Consider the following 18530-nt stretch of genomic DNA (forward strand, 5'->3'; position numbering starts at 1 on the left):
TGCTCTAGAATAGAAGTCTCCCTTCCAGTATTGTGTACACACACACAGACACACACACACACACACACACACAAGCATCAGTTTACTGTGGGCCAGCCCAGCCCTGAAACAGGCCTTCCCCTCTAAGATTCACCTCCTATCTTTTTAGTGGATTCATTTTCTGCTATGCTAGTGCCTCTTTCCTAAAGCTGGTTTCCTAGTTGCTTGTTTTCATTCTAGTCCTTGGTTTGAATGTGAACTGCTCAAAACAGGGCTCCATCTTTTTAACCTAGAAAAGAAGCATTATTTGTTTGTGTTACTGTTTGAATGAATGGATATCTTCTGAATTTGCTGCCTAAGCCATTTCTTGATGCGGCTTTCTCTTCCCTGTCTTCCCCAGCTACGCATTAGCCACCAACTTCATTCTTTCCATAGCATACATCCAGGAAGCTGGCATTTTAAGTGTTTGATGTCTACTGGTATACATTACACATCACTTGATATTTTCTTTTTCAACCTAGTCCAAATTAAATGAATAGAGGAATAATTCTTGCCACTGTTCACTTTTCCTTCTTTTATTTTACCTCCAGTTACTCAAAGAGAACATTCTCACTGGATCATAACTGGCCATACAGAGTAGACAGATTATTTAAACTGGAAACGCTGCTGAGTTTCCCCCCAAATTCAAAGCCTCTATATTACTGTTCCTTTTATTATAGAAAGGTCATGGGAACTTTCTCTAACGTTTGGAATTTACACTTTACGTGTATATAGGACCCATATTATTAGTCAACAGAGGGTTGAATAGTTATAACAACAGCTAACACTTATTACACTTAGTGAGAGAGCTGGATGTATGTGGTCATTCACCCAATAAAGGAGGTATTATTATTATCATCATCACAATGTTTATTTTAAAGATGAGGAGACACATGTATAGGTTAAGTACCTTGTTCACGAATATAGGAAGTAGTAGAGCTGGATTTAGCAGTCAGGGTCCCCTCTCTGTGTCCCCACCCACTATGGCACACTGATATCAGAATATGTCTGACAGAGGGATTCTGTGGTGAAGTAAGTTTGGGAGATACTGGGTCCTCTATCACAGATTCACAGCCCCATCATCCCGTTAAAGGCTCTGAAAATTTTGCAGAAAACTCAGCATATTCCAAACTCCCTTGAACATGGAATTTGTTCCCCTATTAATACACATCAGAAAACTCTGGAATAAAGGAACTGTTCCAACTCACTTCTGAATAATTCTGAAAATTGTGTGTAAATCAGTACCAGCAGGTTCCTTTCCTTGAGGCCAGTTTCAAATCGAAGCAACTGGAAAGGCGTTCGACAAGGGCTACCATTCCAATAGCCAAAGCGGAACTCAGGAGGAGGGAGTGTGGGGCTAGGAGTTTCGTGAAGTTTTTAGCCCTCTGAGTTCAGTTTTGAGAAGCGCAATAATCCAGGTATACACAGAAGGGCAAGGTGAATGTTCTCACAGCTGGGGCAATGACAGAACATAGAGCGGGAGCTGCAAATGGGAGCCACTGAGTGACGGTGCCACTTTGGAGTATGGCTGGTTACTCTGGGCTGCTGAGGACGTAGGGTCAGCCTCCCCTCAAACCAGGGAGCCCACCTTCGAGGCACAGACACAAACACACCCAAGGTAAAGTGGATTCAGATTAGAGTGGACAGAGCCACCAAAGTCCATCTACGTCACTTCTAGAAAAACAACTTAGGCCATAAATTCTTCTGACAATTAACCCCCCTCCCAACATAAACACACACTCTTTTGTTCATGCTACTTAGTTTGTTGAACACTCAGTGCTTCCTTTACAACCCCTTAGACTCCCAGACCTATTTATAATAGGCTACTTTTTAAAAATTTCCCAAAGCCCAGGAAGGCAGGACAGGGGAATGGTTAGTGAAATCTTCTGGTGTGTGTGTGTGCCCCTTTCTACAGCTCAGGTGAGCAATCCTTGGAGGATATAACAGGTAAGGCTGTAAGAGCTGTCTCCTTGGCAACCATAAAAGGATACTTTCTTAAATAACTCTTTTGGAGTCTTTTCATCTTGGTATTGGAGAAGTAAACATTCACTGCATTTGTTGAGATCTTAGTATGTGCTAGGGACTTCATACAGTCTTCATGGTAAAAGGCTTTCTACCGTGTTTCCCCGAAAATAAGACCTAGCCGGACTATCAGCTCTAATGCATCTTTTGGAGCAAAAATTATGTAAGATCCGGTATTATTGTATGATATGCTATGATATGATATATTATAAACACCTGGTCTTCTATTATAGTAAAATAAGACCAGGTCTTATATTAATTTTTGCTCCAAAAAATGCATTAGAGCTGATGGTCCGGCTAGGTCTTATTTTCAGGGAAACACGGTAATCTATATAGACCATCTTCAGCAGGCAGGGGACCAAATTGGTTAAAAGGGCAGGCTCCAGAGGCAAGTTTTCTTGGTTCCAATTTCTGTCACTTTCTGGCTTTGTGATCCCGCCCAAGTTACTCAGACACATTGTGCTAGTTTCTCCATCTGTGAAATGGGGATAACATAGCACCAACGATGAAAGGTTATAGTGAGGATTAAATTACACAAAATTCAGAAAGCACTTCTCACACAGCCTGGCACCGAGTGTATGCTCATTACATATTACCTACCATTTTCTTATCCTCTCATTTCTTCATTTTTGTCGGAGGATGTATAATATTATAGAACACATGTGGCCTCCACTCTTCTTCAGATATAAATAGAATAGAAAAGGCAGGGAAAATGCCAGTAAGAATTTGCTTCATGGTTATACCTCCAAGTAGTTTCTATAAGTACAGGGTCATTAAGTTCCTTTACCCTGATGGTATTTTGAAAAGAAAAAAAATTATGGCATTTTGACCCCAGTAATTGTAGGCAGAAAGAAGAGAAAATACAGTTTTGGTGACTAGAACTCTAAATGACTATCAAAGTCAAGTTATGTCCAAATTCCAGATTAAAGTCTCATTATTTACCACCCCAAAATGGAATTCTTTGTTTTCCAGATCAGAGAGGTAGAGGGTGCAGCTGTTTCGACCACTGGCCCCTCTTTGCTCATTAATGGGTCTATTCATTTAAGTGATGGGGAATTCCTGCAAGGGGCTAAGCAAATGTTTGTTAACAAAACAACTGTCCACCCCTGTCCTAGACCTCCCTATGGATCATAGGCAAGGGTTAATGATCTAACAGGTCCTTCCTGATTCTGATGCGACATAACTTTGTAACAGTTTTGCAAGTTTTCCCCAGTACTTTCAAGCATTAAGAACCAGAAGGTGGGGATAAAGAAATATATGAACCTACTATATTGGATTACATCGTACTCTACATAGTGACACTTGACAAATGCAACATAACCCTTTAATGTGACAATACCCCCACAAGCCTTTCAGGTTCTCACTTCTAAGTTTATGTTTGATACCACAACTCAAAAACAGTATTGGTCTATGCTAATTTTTGTCTTGCGTTCTATGTTCATTTCTCTAGAAAAATAAGTGTCTGCTCACAGAACAAGGAAGTAGAAAGGTTAGTGATTTCTCCAAGAAACGTGATCCAATTGTTATTTTCATTCTGTATCTAGCTGTTAACCTAAGAAAGAAGTGATAAGGAGAAAGCAGGGGACAGTGGGCAGGGAGAGGGGCTTAAGGAGAAGATCAGAGGTGGTAAAAGATAAAGGGATCAACTAGAGAGACGGGACAAGAAAAAGCAGAGGTATCAGTAGGTTTTGAGGTTTTCGAGATATACTCCTCACGCTTTAATGAAACACTGTGGGAACATTTATCTGGCCCTCTGGCGTTGTCATTAGCTGATGGATTATTGCTTCGGGCTTTTGGGCCTTTAAGTCTCTACAGGTCTCTACACTTCAGCTCTGTGAGTTCCAAACGGAGGAAGACTTTCTCTACGAGGCAATCTCTCAGTGACCTGGGCTTTGTCAGCCCCAGGGCTACTGAAATCAGCTGCAGCCGCTGGTTTCTTGCCCCTGGTGAAACCCATCCACTCAAATCACATTAGTGACTGATATAAATAAACAGCATTTAGTGACTGGTAATAAATGAACATTATGGGGACAGCTGTCACACAGTATAATATGGATACATGCTTTATAACACACTAATGTTCATAAGAAGAAGCCAGCAGCAGAATTTTCCTTAGTTTTGTATTTGACACTCACCCTTACAGAATCTCTACTCCTATGTCACTTAGCTGGCCACTCCATGAATCCACAGACACACTTCACAAAGCAAGAAGCCGGAATTAGGTTGATGGGGAGACAGAAGTGTGCACATAGTAAAAATAAAAATAAAATTGCGGAAGGGAAAGACAGGGTAAATGATAAGAAAAACATGATAATGTTCTCATAATTGAGAAAGACAACGTAAAGCGGAAGTTTTATTTTTAAAACAAAGCCTTTAAATGAATTTATTTCTCTGTCGTCATTTCAGTGGGCTTCGTAAAGTATGTAAAATTCCGAATGTGTAAATTTCCATTAGCAAAGTTATCAATCTATATTTCAAACAACCTTACCTTTCAGCTGCCTCAATTATTCCGCAATTTTTAAAAAAATGATAGCAAAATAAAAACTAACAAGCAGCAGTAACTACACATAAAAAGAAACCCCGGAGGTAGTTTTTCATGTTAGAAAGAAACACTAATAAATAAGTATTTAAAAAAGCAAAGTGTAAGTATACTTTAATAAATATTTTTAAAAGCAAAGCTACACGGATAGTTCTGATTTGTAAACCTGGAGACTTATGGCTACAGACTTTCCTTGATGTTTGTTTCAAGTCTTAGGAAAGAAAGTTCTTATACCTGGGGTGATGGTATAATTACCACGCATACCTCAAGACAAAAGGGGTGAACAAGTACTGTCCCTCAAAGTCACTCAGTGTAAAATGAAGCCACTTTAAAATCGGAGTTGTAAAATACATCAGATTTTCACCTTTTCTTGGTTACAACAGTGATATATTTTCCAAGCCTTTCTCTTCTTTGTCTATGCTGCAGATTTTAATAATCACTATCAGAGCTTTAATTTAAAAATGCTGACTTGTACAATTCCAGCATTTATATAAACATACACCACCCCAAAACAGAAGCCCCTAAAAGATGCTCCATCAAGATTCTTCTGAGCTCTATGAAAGCCAATTTGCCCCAAGGAAAGAAAGAGGATAAAAATAATAATGACTGGGGGATTAAGAAGCATTTCATGTAGCCAAATTCATTCTTAAAATTTGGAAAATGAACACTCGATAAAGAATCTAAAAAGTAAGGATGAATTCTGTCCCCTTCCCATTTCAGTGAACAGAAAACAAGAACAGAATGTTTTCTATTTGCCATTTGGTGCTTACGGGTCACCCAATATTGACTTTCTCCACGTTGATCTTTCCTATTTAATATACAATAAAAGCTGCACAAAACCAGGGACACCTGAAAAGTTAACTTCAGCTGATTGAACGGTTGTGTTTCCTGTTAACCTGAAAATTTTTGTGATCAGCATCCCTACAAGTTCTGGTTTCATTTTAGATTATGTTCATTATATCGATGTGTCCTCTTAGGTACAAAGGCAATTATCTTTACAGTTGCTATCCAATGGCAAGCTATGTGCTATAAACCAAAGAAATACATCCCCAAATAGGTATGTGCTATGACCCAAAGAGACTTCAGCAATACACACAAATTATTTTGGCTGCGTGATTATTAGAGATGTTTTTGGCTTTTGTTGAACAGATCAGTGGTGTTCATTAAGGTCACTAAACAACAGACTATTATAAGATCAGTCTGCTCCTCTGGCCAATTGCAACAAATCTGATCAATGCTGTAGTTGTACTAATTGTTCAGAAACCAGCTTCTCATCTGGACGTGGGGGGGAAAATGGTATCAATCCGTTAATTCAATGATAGCCTAAATCATGCCACCTAGAGGACAGCAGTGGTATGTCTTACCACTTCCTATTTGGAGAAAACCAACATGCTCAATTTTCTCTGGGTGTTTTCATCGACAGCTCATTCAACAATCATGCAACGCCATTTTGCTTATATAAGACCGGGTCTTATATTAACTTTTGTTCCAAAAGACGTAGTAGAGCTGATGGTCCGGCTACGTCTTATTTTCGGGGAAACACGGTACGACCTGCTGGACTTTAAACTTTTGTGGGGGGGGGATTCAATCTATAAAAGGAACATTTACAATTACATGGATCAGAAACGAAGGACAAATCTATTAACCACCTAATAGTCTAAATGCATAAAAGAGAACATTTCCTGAGATCCTCAGACGCTGTGCATACTGTTCGATCCCTTGCAATATGAACAAATGCATCCCTGTCTGATTTCCATGCTAGCTTCAAGAAGTTTGAGAAATTTGGGCAAGGACACAGCTCACACAGAGTCCAAACTGAACTCTGAACTCAGTTCTAATTCCAAAATTATGCCTTCTGTCATCTAACAATACTATTTCCGAAAGTGGTCGATGTGAAATAATTTCACGGAGCCCTCCTAAGGACCCAAATATGGCAGTCTTGTATGATGCAATCTAGTGATTCCCAAGGTTCCTCCCACTTGTAGAGACGGATAGTATCACCTTGAACCTTTCGGACTATCAGCTTTTATAATACACTTACGAGAGCCCAGTGTTATTGCACAAAGACAAATATTATGCAGAAACAGCCCTGATGTTATGCTTGGTACTCTTCAGTATTTAGGATAACTGCTGTGTCTGGCTGGCTCGCCGATGTTTGCAGAGCTGATGTCAAACCATTGTTTATGTCCATTCAGTGAGAGGGGACACATTTTTACCTAAGATTGAAGTCTGGATCTACAGGCGCAAAGAGGCAACTGTCTAGTAGCCCGAGGGTGAATTAACAGCTGCGACACCCCCCACGCTTGAGGACACAGTTCTCAGCTGTCTCTACATTTGAGCCCCAGTTGGTCCTGACCCCACACAAATTTGGTGTTCTCGCTTTGATGTTTATGAACCGATTGCATTAAAAATGCAGGATAATGATTCAGGGGTTAGAGAAACTGTTATTTATACAAATGTGGTTAACACCTCATCATTTTAAGCTGGCTGTGCTAATAATGCTCATTGTGTTTTTTTTGTTTTGTTTTGTTTTTCCCCAACTCTGCAACCTACATTTGGTCTGGCAGGATGCCGAGTGTGTGCTGGAATAGAGACTGGAGCTGCTGGACAACTCTGAGGCCTGCACGGACGGCACCTCTTCGGGAAACCTCCTAAATCAGTGGGCTCCCCGGTGTTAAGTCCAAAGCATGGGAGTTACGTTACAATTCATTACAACTCTTAGCATTTTCTTCAACGTCAGTTGCTATTCTAAGTCTCTCAGCACCTATCTGAAACACCATTCCACTTCCAAATCTATTGATTAATATGTTGAATCAAGTTTCAGAAAAGCTCCCCCAGTGAGCAACTTCACTGGGTCTACCTTTGCTGCAAGAGTCAGTGAGAGTTGTCTATCCAGCTGGCCAAAATTCAGAGTCCTGTTTTCTTGGGGAAGGAGTGAGAGAGCTTTTTGTAGGCACGGAGTAGTTCTCTCTCCCGTTTCCAAAATTTGTTCCTGCCAGTTCACCTCAAATAGTCTTCGGACTCAGAATATCTGCAGGGCTCAACACTCTCTCCCCATCACTAACACGCCGAGTGGAGACAAAGATCCGTCACACTGATGGACCCTACTCCTAACAGATGAATTTAAGGGAAGCACAGAGCAAACTCCCCCCACTGTAGTGTTCCCAGTGAAAAGTAAGTGAACATATCAATACAGGAGCGACCAGGTGCCCTCCTCACAATTCTAGACAAGCTTCATTATTTTAGGACCCGTGTGAATGCACAACTGAGCTTTTGAACAGTTTATCTTTTAACAAATATTTTTTAAGTCATGGTAGTTCACAGATTTATTTCAGGTTAACACTCGATCCAAATGGCCCCACGATTCAAATCACAGTGAGAACCTACTGCATTAATTTAACTTTAAAAAGACAGAGGAGATTCAACGTTTTGGTCTTGACAGGAGTAAAATTATGCCTTGTTTTGCCATAAGGAGCAGCGTCACTCAGATAATTCTAGCACAGTTCCTGGAATGAGTGCTCAATTAATGCTACATAAACAATTCACTTTGTAATTCTATTAAGAAATTTAAGTCAAGAAACAATTGTAGCTGGTTATTCTACATCTAAATGAAAAATGTACTATTTGCTATGTTATCCATTGCTGTGGACTGAATGTTTGCGTCCCCCCCAATCCGTATGCTGAAGCCCCAATCCCCAATGTGATGGTGTTTGGAGGTGGAGCCCTCTGACAGGGTCATGAGGGTGGAGCCCTCCTGAATGGGATTAGTGCCCATAAAAGAGACACCGAGAAAGATGAGATCACTCTTCCCCCAAGTGAAGACACAGCAAGAAGTCAGCCGTCTGCAAACCAAGAAAAAGGGTCCTCACCAGACATCAAATCTGCTGGCCCCTTGGTTTTGGCCTTAGACTCCAGGCTGTAGGAAATAAATATCTGTTGTTTTAGCCACCCAGTCTGTGGTATTGTTATAGCAGCCTGGACTAACACACACACACACACACACACACACACACACACACACACACACACACACACACCCTTCCTTAATAAACTACAAATGTCAAAAAAATTATATATGTGTGTGCTTGTGTATACACACATATATATGTACTGATTTTTCAAATGTTTGTTTTAAAAGTAAAATGTGTGTGGCACAAATGTATCACTATATTAAGCACAAAGTACAATAACGTATACTCTGTAGTCATTAGAAGGCTGAAAATAGCTTCAATTTAACATGACTCATATGTACTAACAAAAATCTATAACCAAAATAACAAAAAATAATACATAGAGGGAGGAAAAAGGTATCCAAAGGATGCAGACGTATCAGTTTACTTATTGGCTCACCTCTCTCTTCTCCAGAAATATTTATGCTCTTTGAAGATTCCTTTACAGGCATTTTCTTGGGCATTATACCGTTAACTCTTTAGCGACACAATGTATGTCTTTCGTTTCTTCCATGTTCTGTTCCCACTACAACTTGAGGAATTCTCTGCTGTTGTGTGTTTAACGAGGACATCTCTTAACTGTAATCAAATGGCTCTATAACTAAGTCCTGGACTCACCTGTCCAGCATAGGTGGCAGGATAAGTGTAGTTGGTGGCCACTATTACGTATATTTGTATGTGCAAAAACAGTGGTTAAAAAGCCCTACGAGGTTTTCCAGAATTTAAACATTCCCTTTTCACCCACTGGTTGTAAAAGACACAAAATACTTGGAAGAACTTGGAATTACCCTCAAGTAAACCTTCTGGAACCTCCCACTGAGTTAGCTCAGGTTCTAAGTACTGACGGTGAGCCTTTGAACTATTCCATTCACAGGGCTTCCATGGTACATTTTTCAGTAAATATATGTGGAATGGTCGATGCAGAATGCTAGGTAACTTGAAAATAAATTCGGTACTCCAACTCCAAGTTAAAATGCTTATCTACTAAGATGATTCTACATTACTGTTGTCTAACACAGGTATTATCTTTGACTTTTGAGATTTCAATGCTGAAAAACAATTAATAACCAATACTAAACTATACGAAATACTGAGAACATTCACCCAGCCACCTAAATCTCCACATAATAAGGTAATAAATAGCTAGTTACCTGGCTACTAATTTCCATAGTTCTTTGTAAACAAATAAAAATAACTTTTTATTACTATATTAGTCTAAATCGTTAACAGAGATAAAATCCAGATATTGTTATAGTTAGATAAATTGTTGCGGGGGGGGGGGGAGAAATAACAGAAAGGCAGTTCTTTTTAGTTCCCCCTTTAAAAAGTTCAAAGACAATGTAGGGAGATGGAATGGATGCAGAATTATTTACCCGATTGATGTCAGAAGAATTTAGATGTGGGTACAATATTTAGGGTAGAGGTGACAGAACAACATTATTTAAACCAGGGGTGTCCAAACTTTTTTCAACGTTTTTACCAAGGGCCATATGCGGTAAAATACACAAACAGCCGGGTCACTCACTCGAGGTGAAGTATTGCCTCACCTGGTTTATTTAAGTAAACTAAATGTATTTTTTGAATTTGCTGTGGGCCAATTAACAATGGATTGTGGACCGCAGTTGGCCTGCAGGCCGCAGTTTGGACACCCTGATTTAAACCATTCATCTAAAAATACACTTAGATTCTAAAATAACATGCTCACCTTTAGATTCACATTCATATAAGGTAGTATTTTGCTTAAATATTCTCCAGACAAGATGTAGAAATATTAGTACATATAAAACATCCCATCTTTATGATAAAAATGATTTCATTTAATTTATATATGCTTTATAGCCTTCTAACATAAGTGGTATATTTTTTCTTACAGTGGCAACTCGACTTTATTTTGGAATACAATAATTTCTGAAAGAAAATCTTCAAATGTTCTCTTCCTTTCAGTTTGAAAATCTTGTTCAATTTTTCTAAATTAACCTAAGGACTATACAATGAGTGTATGTTTCAACAACTTTTTAGTAAATGAGAAATTATTTACTCATTTCTATCACCCAAATGTACTATTCAGAAGAATTTTCTCAAAGCTTTAGTATGGTGCAGAAAGAGATTAATAACAAAAAATAGAGCCTAATCTTTAATTCTAGGGAGAAAAAGTTTTTAAGTGCTGTAAATATTTTTTTTTCAAAATTACCTATATGTTAGGTTATATTGAAATATTTACCTGTGTCAAGTTATAATGGGATATTTAGCCCTCTTGTATTACTATTGAGAAATATTTGTCCACATTTATGTTACACTGACAAAATGGCAGCTCTATAATTTAGTAAGACACTAAAGTTCAAAAGCTGGAATAGATACAAAACTGCATTTTGAGCTTTGCTGGTTTAATCACTTGATATCTTCAGTGTAGACCTTTCTTTATGATAATAAATACCAGACTACGGACTAATTTAACATTAGCTACGTATGTAATACTTAACAACACTCCAATGGGTTTGAGAATATAAACATCTCTGTTCCAGCTAGTTTGGGGGGAGGATGATCTTTCGATATATAACAGATGCTAGTATGTACACGTGGGTAGTCGGAGGGAACTATTTTTACTATGGAAAGATGGAGAAAGAGATGGAGCCTTAGAAAAAACCAGATCACTTTTATTAAATAATTCCCCTACAAACTTCAGATCCTAGACCCAGTTTCACAGAAATTTTGGAATAATACTAGTCTTTCTTTTCTTTTTATTTAACAGCTAGATACTAAAACTCCATTAATTTAGTAATCGTTAAGGCAACAAGAAGGAATCAAGTCTCAAATCAGATGCAATATTCTCATGTAGACCACCTGTTGTCTAATTCTACTATTTCACTGGTCAGTCAGACCATAAAAGAATTTAAGGTAACTTAAACGTTAGAAGAAGGGGAAGGGGAAAAAAAAGAAGAAGAAGAACAACAACAAGAACAACAAGAACTACTAAAATCTGTCAACTATGCTTCCTAGGAAATTACCTCCCTGCGTAAGTTAAACATGGGAATTTCCACCTCAGTAAAGTTCTCATACAAAAATAACCTAACACTTAAAAATAAATCTAAGTCATTATTTATGTATATTACTTAACATGGAAAAGGAAGTAATAGAAAAGTAGAGATTTGGTCTGTTTCTTATATCGTATTTGCCAGAATATCTAAAAATTAAAATTATCACCCCAAATCAGAAATACTATAATTTAAATTTTTCTATGTAAGTTTTCTCAATAGCTCACCAAAACAAACACCAACTCTTCCCCCCCAAAACTATAAACACATAGGTCTGTAAGTTAGAAGGCTGAAAAATACTAATTTCAAGGAGTTCCTTTTAAGTATGCAGAGTATTGTGTTTCTAGAAACACTGAAACAAAACACCAATATCCGCGACCAATAATGTAAACCTAAAATGATCCTGGCGAAATGCATATCTCATTGGACAAGGAGAAATATTTCTTTTTACAAATATCTTGACGAACAATGCTTAAAATTACACCAAGTCTGAAAACACAATTTTAAGAAAGTTTTATGTGGAAAATCGAAGTTCGTCATCGTAAAAAGTCTTTTGGTTTTCTTAGAAACAGTATCCTTGTAATTCCCCAACTTTCAGAGCATGAAGGATTTTGCTAGGAAAAACAAAATGGCTGGACGCTGTGTGTTCTGTGTAGCCTCATGTGCCACAGTCGCTTGCCGCTCCATCACTTTCTTTGTCCCAGTCTTTCATGGAGGCTCCCATCATGAAATCATCACGAAGGATCGTCCATCCGGGGCCCTCTTCTTTCACTTCAGTCTGAGGACAGGTACAGAGTCAAAATATTAAAAAGTCAATTTAATCACAGGAAAATGAAAAGTCCAAGCGACATAACAAACTTGGCAACACTTAGTTTTACAAAAGGAGTAAAACCAAGACAAAATATAGACTAGCTTTATTTATACACTGTGATCGTACATATACACATATGTAGAAGAGCTATATGTTAATAAAATATTTTTACTCCATAAAATAATCATGAAACAATTTTTTTGTTGTTGTTTTTGCAGTGGGGGAAAACATAGTAAAATCTAGGTTTGGTATCAATTTTTAAAATCTTTTGATAATCAAAACAGTCTTACATTATTATTTTAACTTCACTGATAATTTATTAGAAAAGTTGGCAAACTATTTAAAGACAAACAGAAATTTAACAAAGGCTTTTAACCCAAAATAAAAGAGAGAAAAGGAAACTAACTAACCGGGTACTGTGCTAGGGTTTTAGAAATGCTATCTCATTTAACATTTGATAAAGATTTGAACCAAATGTTCTCTATTTAGGTTATGACTCACTGCCTGACTTAATCACAAAATCAAAAGACTAATCACAGGCTAAAATTATAAATAACTGAAGCAGGCAATAAACATAATAGGTAGACAATTCATTTTGTTTATTCATAGGATTTATGTAAAACTATAAATTTATATGAGAGCCTAAGAATTACAGCCTCTCATTTCATGGTACAACAGTACCACCTTGTGGTCGTAACTAGGTAATACAACATGTATAGAACTGTTACCAGCTCGGTGACTTCTTCCCTTCATTGCACAAATATTTACTGAGCATTGTGTATTAAGCACCATTATTGAGTGTTGGAAATACAGTGATAGACAAAACAAAGTCCCCATCTTCATGGAGCTAACAGTTAATGTTTTTCTATTTATTCCAGTCATATAAATACACAATGTTAGAAAAATCTCTAAATATGCAAGAACCCATGATATTTGGTTATAAAACAGTATTATTTTTATGGGGCTCTTAACCATATAAAAAAAAGCAATTTTTAAGAGAAAAGATATTAAAGCTATTTGCTGGTTTACAAGAGATTATTTATTTAATCCTGCTGAAGCTACCTTTTAATTAAACAAATACAGCCCTGAAACAGCTGTTCCACTTAGAAAAACAGGACGCTACTGCCAACAGAACATGTGTCCTACTGTGTGCACTCCTGTCTTTCTGGGATAAAGAAGGAAGCCGGGCTTGTGACTAAATGTCATCTGAAAACTGGGCAGCATAAAAATGTGAGTGAAGATTTCAGAACTGACCCAGCAAGTCACCGAGCGCACTTCGTACTCTAATAGTAACAGATATAAAGGAATAAACAACATCTATGCCAGTTACAAACCAACAGTGACACAGGCCCAGCGCTCCCCGTCACCCGGGGGAGCCAGCCGGACGGCAGGAAGGTGCTCTGTGGCCCGTCCTGGGGGACACCCTGCTCCATCCCTCGTTCCTATAGCTTCAAACCCACCTTCCTAACACCACTGCTGCTCGCATCACATTAAGTCACCTAACTGGAGAAAATGCCCCTCTCCCTGACTCCAACCAAGTTTTCTTCGCCAGTCTTCTCACCTTCAAAGAGAAAGAGCTGCTCCCCATGAACAGAGATCTACTTGGAAGCAAAACGTGTAACAGCTCTCCTGCCAAATCATTCACTCCAAGCTTTCAATTAAATCCTAAAAAGCACATGCTTTCTGCGAGAGCCATATTCAAATTACTGACAAGTGAAGACTTGTCCTGACATTGTGTGTTCACATGTGACAATGCACAATCTCAACCACCAGCCTCTACGTTTAGACAACTGCACCCGGCGCATCTCTACATGTACCTGCCTAGAGCAGGCAGGCCCCACCTGCTGGCCCCGCTGCAGCGTGTCCACTCGAGAGCTCACCAGACAGCCAACTTCTACGGGACTGAATTACGCTTCTACTAGGTGGCACCTGAAGAAAGGAGGAAGGGAACAGGGACGAAACCCTAAACAAGTTCCAAGACCCGCAGTGGAGGCCTGAAGCCAAAGAGAGGACCGACCGAACCCTGTACATACTCTGTTTTTTCCTATATACACACAAACCTATAATCAAGTGTCATTTATAAATTAGGCACAGTAAGAGAATAACTACTAACCGCTGTTCTCACCCTTCTTTTGCTTCTTGTGATGACGCGAGACGATACGATGCCTACGTGATGAGGTGAAGGGAGGTGCAATTTTCCATTGGACCTTTCCAGACCTCAGTCACCGTGGGTAAATGAAACCGCAGAAAGCCAAAGTGTGGATGGGGGTGGGGGAGAACTATTGTAGTTCAGAAAGAAAGGGACAACTGTGGGCCAGAGGAAAGAATTCACTCCTTAAAATGTTGAGACCAACTGTGTCACACGCTTGTCTTGAAAACCGTCCTGTAAACATGCACTTCAGACATGCACGGAGAGCAGTACGAATCAATCCACAGCTTCTCTTAGTTGTCCAATCTGAAGATTAGCAGTGAAGCACAGCTGTATTGTGGGATTTTGGTGGGGGGTGCTTCTGTTTACTAAGCCACCCCAACGTAGTCTGTGTCCCGATGTCGCCACATGTGGCCCGCAGATCAGGCTGAGCACAGCATCACCTGTGAGAAGTTCAAAGTCTTGGAGCCCATCCCAGACCCGCGGAGCCAGAAGCTCTGGGGGTGGAGCCCAGCAATCTGCGTGAACCAGCCGTCCAGTGACCCTGAACCACCGGTGTGAATGTAAGGTCAGGTACAGTTAACCACACTGCACATGGTAGGCACAGGTTTTCCTACCTCCCATCAAGTGGAGGCTGTGCTAACATCTGAGCATAGACTCGAATGGCCCCAATTGAGCAGCTTCTAAGGTCTGTCGGGGGCCACTGCGCTGATCTGACCACCTACAGCAATCTGCAAGGTAACGCCATGAGCCTACACGACTGCAAAGGAAGGCCGATTAAACGCAAAGCCTTAATGCAAACCACATGAGGCAAGGAAACAAAACAGTCCCCACCCTCGCCGGCCTGGTTTTACACAAATATTTAATCAAGATCACACAGAAGCCGTCTGTGTCAATTCTGAAGATGAAGACAACTCTTCAAAATGCTAATCAGCTTCCATTTCAAGGTTCAAACATACCTTGGCAGCTACTGAAAAGAAAACTGGAAACAGAGGTTTGGAATGACTTATTAATATTAGTCTAACACCAGATAATGAAGAGCTTAACCTCATTTCAATTTTGAAGGTGGAAAATTAAAGTCAAATCCTAAAAAAATAAACAGTATAATCACATCTATACTTAGCAATCAGCAATACTAGGTTTCTTTGCTTTCCCCAAGAAGAGTGTTCAGTTTTTACTTTAATTTAGTTTCACCTAAATTAAAAAAAAAAGTTCCTTATCTCTGGCTGCATTCAACTTAATGCCTTTTTTGCAAATTTTCAGTAAGCTGTTTGCAATTGTAGTTAGTAATCTCCCCTACAACTGATTAAAGCTCATCTCAAAGGTCTGCCCATAAAATGAAGAATATATGGGAAATCCCTTTATATAAAAAATGTATTCCAGTAGAAATCAACGTAAATACAGCCCCACATCTTTAGCATCTGAATAAGATCACCAACGGCTTCCTAACCATGCAAGACATTACAACTTCCCAATCATAAAGGATTGAAAAATTTTCAATGTGAAATGTACAAGCGTTCCAATGAACCTACAGATTCAAGAGTATATGGAAGATCCCACATCAATACAAACTCAACTTTTCTCTGATTCTCAATAAGCCATTCCTAATTGTTTTGCCCACTTTTTGCCTTCGCTATTCCTTCACAAACTTGTTTTATTAAAAGCTCATTTTAACTGTTTTACTAGGATGGTGTCCCAGGCAACAAGCCCACTTGGGCTTCGGTTTTGTTCACTCGGTGTATGGTTTCCAGATTCGTATATAGTTTCCAAATTCAAATGGGTAATTTGTAAGATCCAAGCAAACTAGAAAAGCATTTGGTAGGATTTCCTAGGAAAAAAGACCAAGACGTTGAAATTATGTCACCTTTAATTATAGTCTGAGCACAGGTTAAGTGCACAGACTTCTCTAAGAAAACCTAATTCTGTCTAGCGTTCCCCGGATTCGGGCCCATCACCCCTGGGGAACACACTGCTTTGATGCATTATGTTTTCATCCACTGCATTGGTTCTTGTTATAATTTCATTTGGGCCCTTGATTTTACTATGTGCTCAACACTTAAGTCCCTGCTCAAAGCGGCTCTATTTGGGGGTTCCTATTCTAACTCGCTCTTCTATACGTCTATCTCCACAGAGTGAAGTTTTAGGAAACAGTAGGCAACTCTGATTCTCCTCACCGTTTACATTCTCTTAAGAATTATTTATTAATGAGTTAGTTGACTGCACTGCCTAAAAAGACAAATGTAACATCTCACGGAGTCTTTTGACACAAGTGCTCAGTTAGGAGCTTGAGATAACTTAGAACACAGCCTGCCAGTTAGTCTCTTAAAGCACAGTCTTGTTCTTTTATCTGCCACAGCAGTATAGCACTTATATGAGAATTCAGATTTATAAACAAATCAGCAGCAGAGCTGTGAATTCATCTAGAAAATAGACACCAATGTTTTAATAACACATTTGTTAATAAGCTTAAAGGAGAAAACATTATGTATGAGTTCTTTGTCAGACTAAGAAATCCTATATAAACAAAACGAAGTTGTTCTCGTAAAGAATATGTATACTATCAATCCACTGACATCAACAAGAGATTTAAAAACAAGCGGAGTGCCGTCGGCAGAGCTCCTGGGAGAAATGGGTGACTCCAGGTCTGGGACCCGGCAAGGACGAGGTTTGGTCTGGGACATTTTGTTATCCCCAAAAGCAAGCAAGTACTCAAAGAAAAGGGGGTCATGTCAAAAGGGCAAGAGAACCAGGCCGCACTGGTTCCCATTGCCACATCTGCAAATTCCAAAAGCTAATGACTGTAAAACACCGAACAAATAGAAGTTCCTAGGTCCATGAATTTAAAATGAACATGAGAAAATCATCACTCTGTAAACTCTCACGGCGTAACTGTTAGGCAAGGATCGTTAATTGATGCTAAAGACAACAGAAATGGGGAAAGGTACATTTGCACCTTCCCAAATATTCCTCCCAGAAGTTCCTTTCTAACTGTAGGGGGAAATGTACCTTTAATAAGGAAACGTTTATTATCACTTTAAACGACAGAAAAACGACCATCCCTAAAACGAGACATTCTGATAATGTGTCTCCTGATACGATGCAATAGTAAGTACACAGCGTCTAAGGGTCACACCTATGAAACAGTTATGCCAAAACAGTTTCACTTAAAACCTAACCTTTAGTCCTAACTTCCAGCTTACAGGAAAAAGGCACAAAGGAAGAAATTAAAAGACATCAGGATGAAACAATCAGACAAATTCAGAACAAGGGACTAGTCTAGAATAAAAGAAACCAAAATACAACCAAATGTAAGGTATGAACCCTGACTGGATTCTGATTCTCACAGTTAAGAAGAATCTTTTGAATCATAGAGTATGTGAATTATACCCCAATAAAGCTGTTCTAAAACCAAGAATCTCTGGGACAAGGGTGGCTTATTACCTTCAAATAATCACCCCTCACAAACAAAAACGAGATGGAGACAAAGACAGGCAGAGCTACATAAAACAAACTCACTTAGACAAGTGTTCGTTTTAGAATCTAGGTGAGAAATACAGGTCCATGTAAGACCAGAAATATTGGCCTTTCTTACTTACTTCCTGCATGAAAAATTTCATAAAGTAACTAAAAAATAAAAAGGATTCTAAAATTTCTATTAGGGAAATAATGATCAAATATAAGATGCATCTGATATCCAGTATATTTTAACTCCTTGGTAACTGAAGAGAAAGACAATTCTAACAATAAATTTTCTTGAATGTTCCAGAATTCTAAAATGTGTTACTGGGTGAGATTTTATTTTACGTCCTTAAGTTCTGAGAAATACGACGTTAAAACGGATCAGTCCCCACGTGCTGCTATGCACCCTATGAAGGGGTCATAAGACTTAGGAAACTCCGACCACAAACTCAGGCGCTCCTCATTCTCTTCCTTGTCTAGGCGGGTGACGCAATGGCTCGTTAGCCAGCGCCTCTTCTAGTTCATCTAAGCGAGGGCAGGGAGATAGTTT

At 39.0% G+C, this 18530-nt stretch overlaps 1 protein-coding gene across 3 annotated transcripts in view; it reads right to left on the reverse strand.

Moving 5' to 3' along the window:
• Nucleotides 1–11162: 11162 nt before the first annotated feature.
• Nucleotides 11163–18530, reverse strand: part of RRP15 (ribosomal RNA processing 15 homolog) — a 31000-nt gene continuing 23632 nt past the window's right edge. For 2 of the 3 annotated variants that reach the window (XM_019742910.2, XM_074317019.1), the window contains one exon: nucleotides 11163–12339. In XM_019742910.2, the coding sequence (XP_019598469.2) occupies nucleotides 12220–12339 (120 nt within the window). In that variant the 3' untranslated portion in view covers nucleotides 11163–12219. Of the gene's footprint in view, nucleotides 12340–14485; nucleotides 14965–18530 lie in introns of all 3 variants that reach the window. The other variant, XR_012490918.1, reaches the window with a different exon arrangement.

This window comes from Rhinolophus sinicus, linkage group LG12 (assembly GCF_036562045.2).
Source record: "Rhinolophus sinicus isolate RSC01 linkage group LG12, ASM3656204v1, whole genome shotgun sequence".
NCBI classification, from domain to species: Eukaryota; Metazoa; Chordata; class Mammalia; order Chiroptera; family Rhinolophidae; genus Rhinolophus; species Rhinolophus sinicus.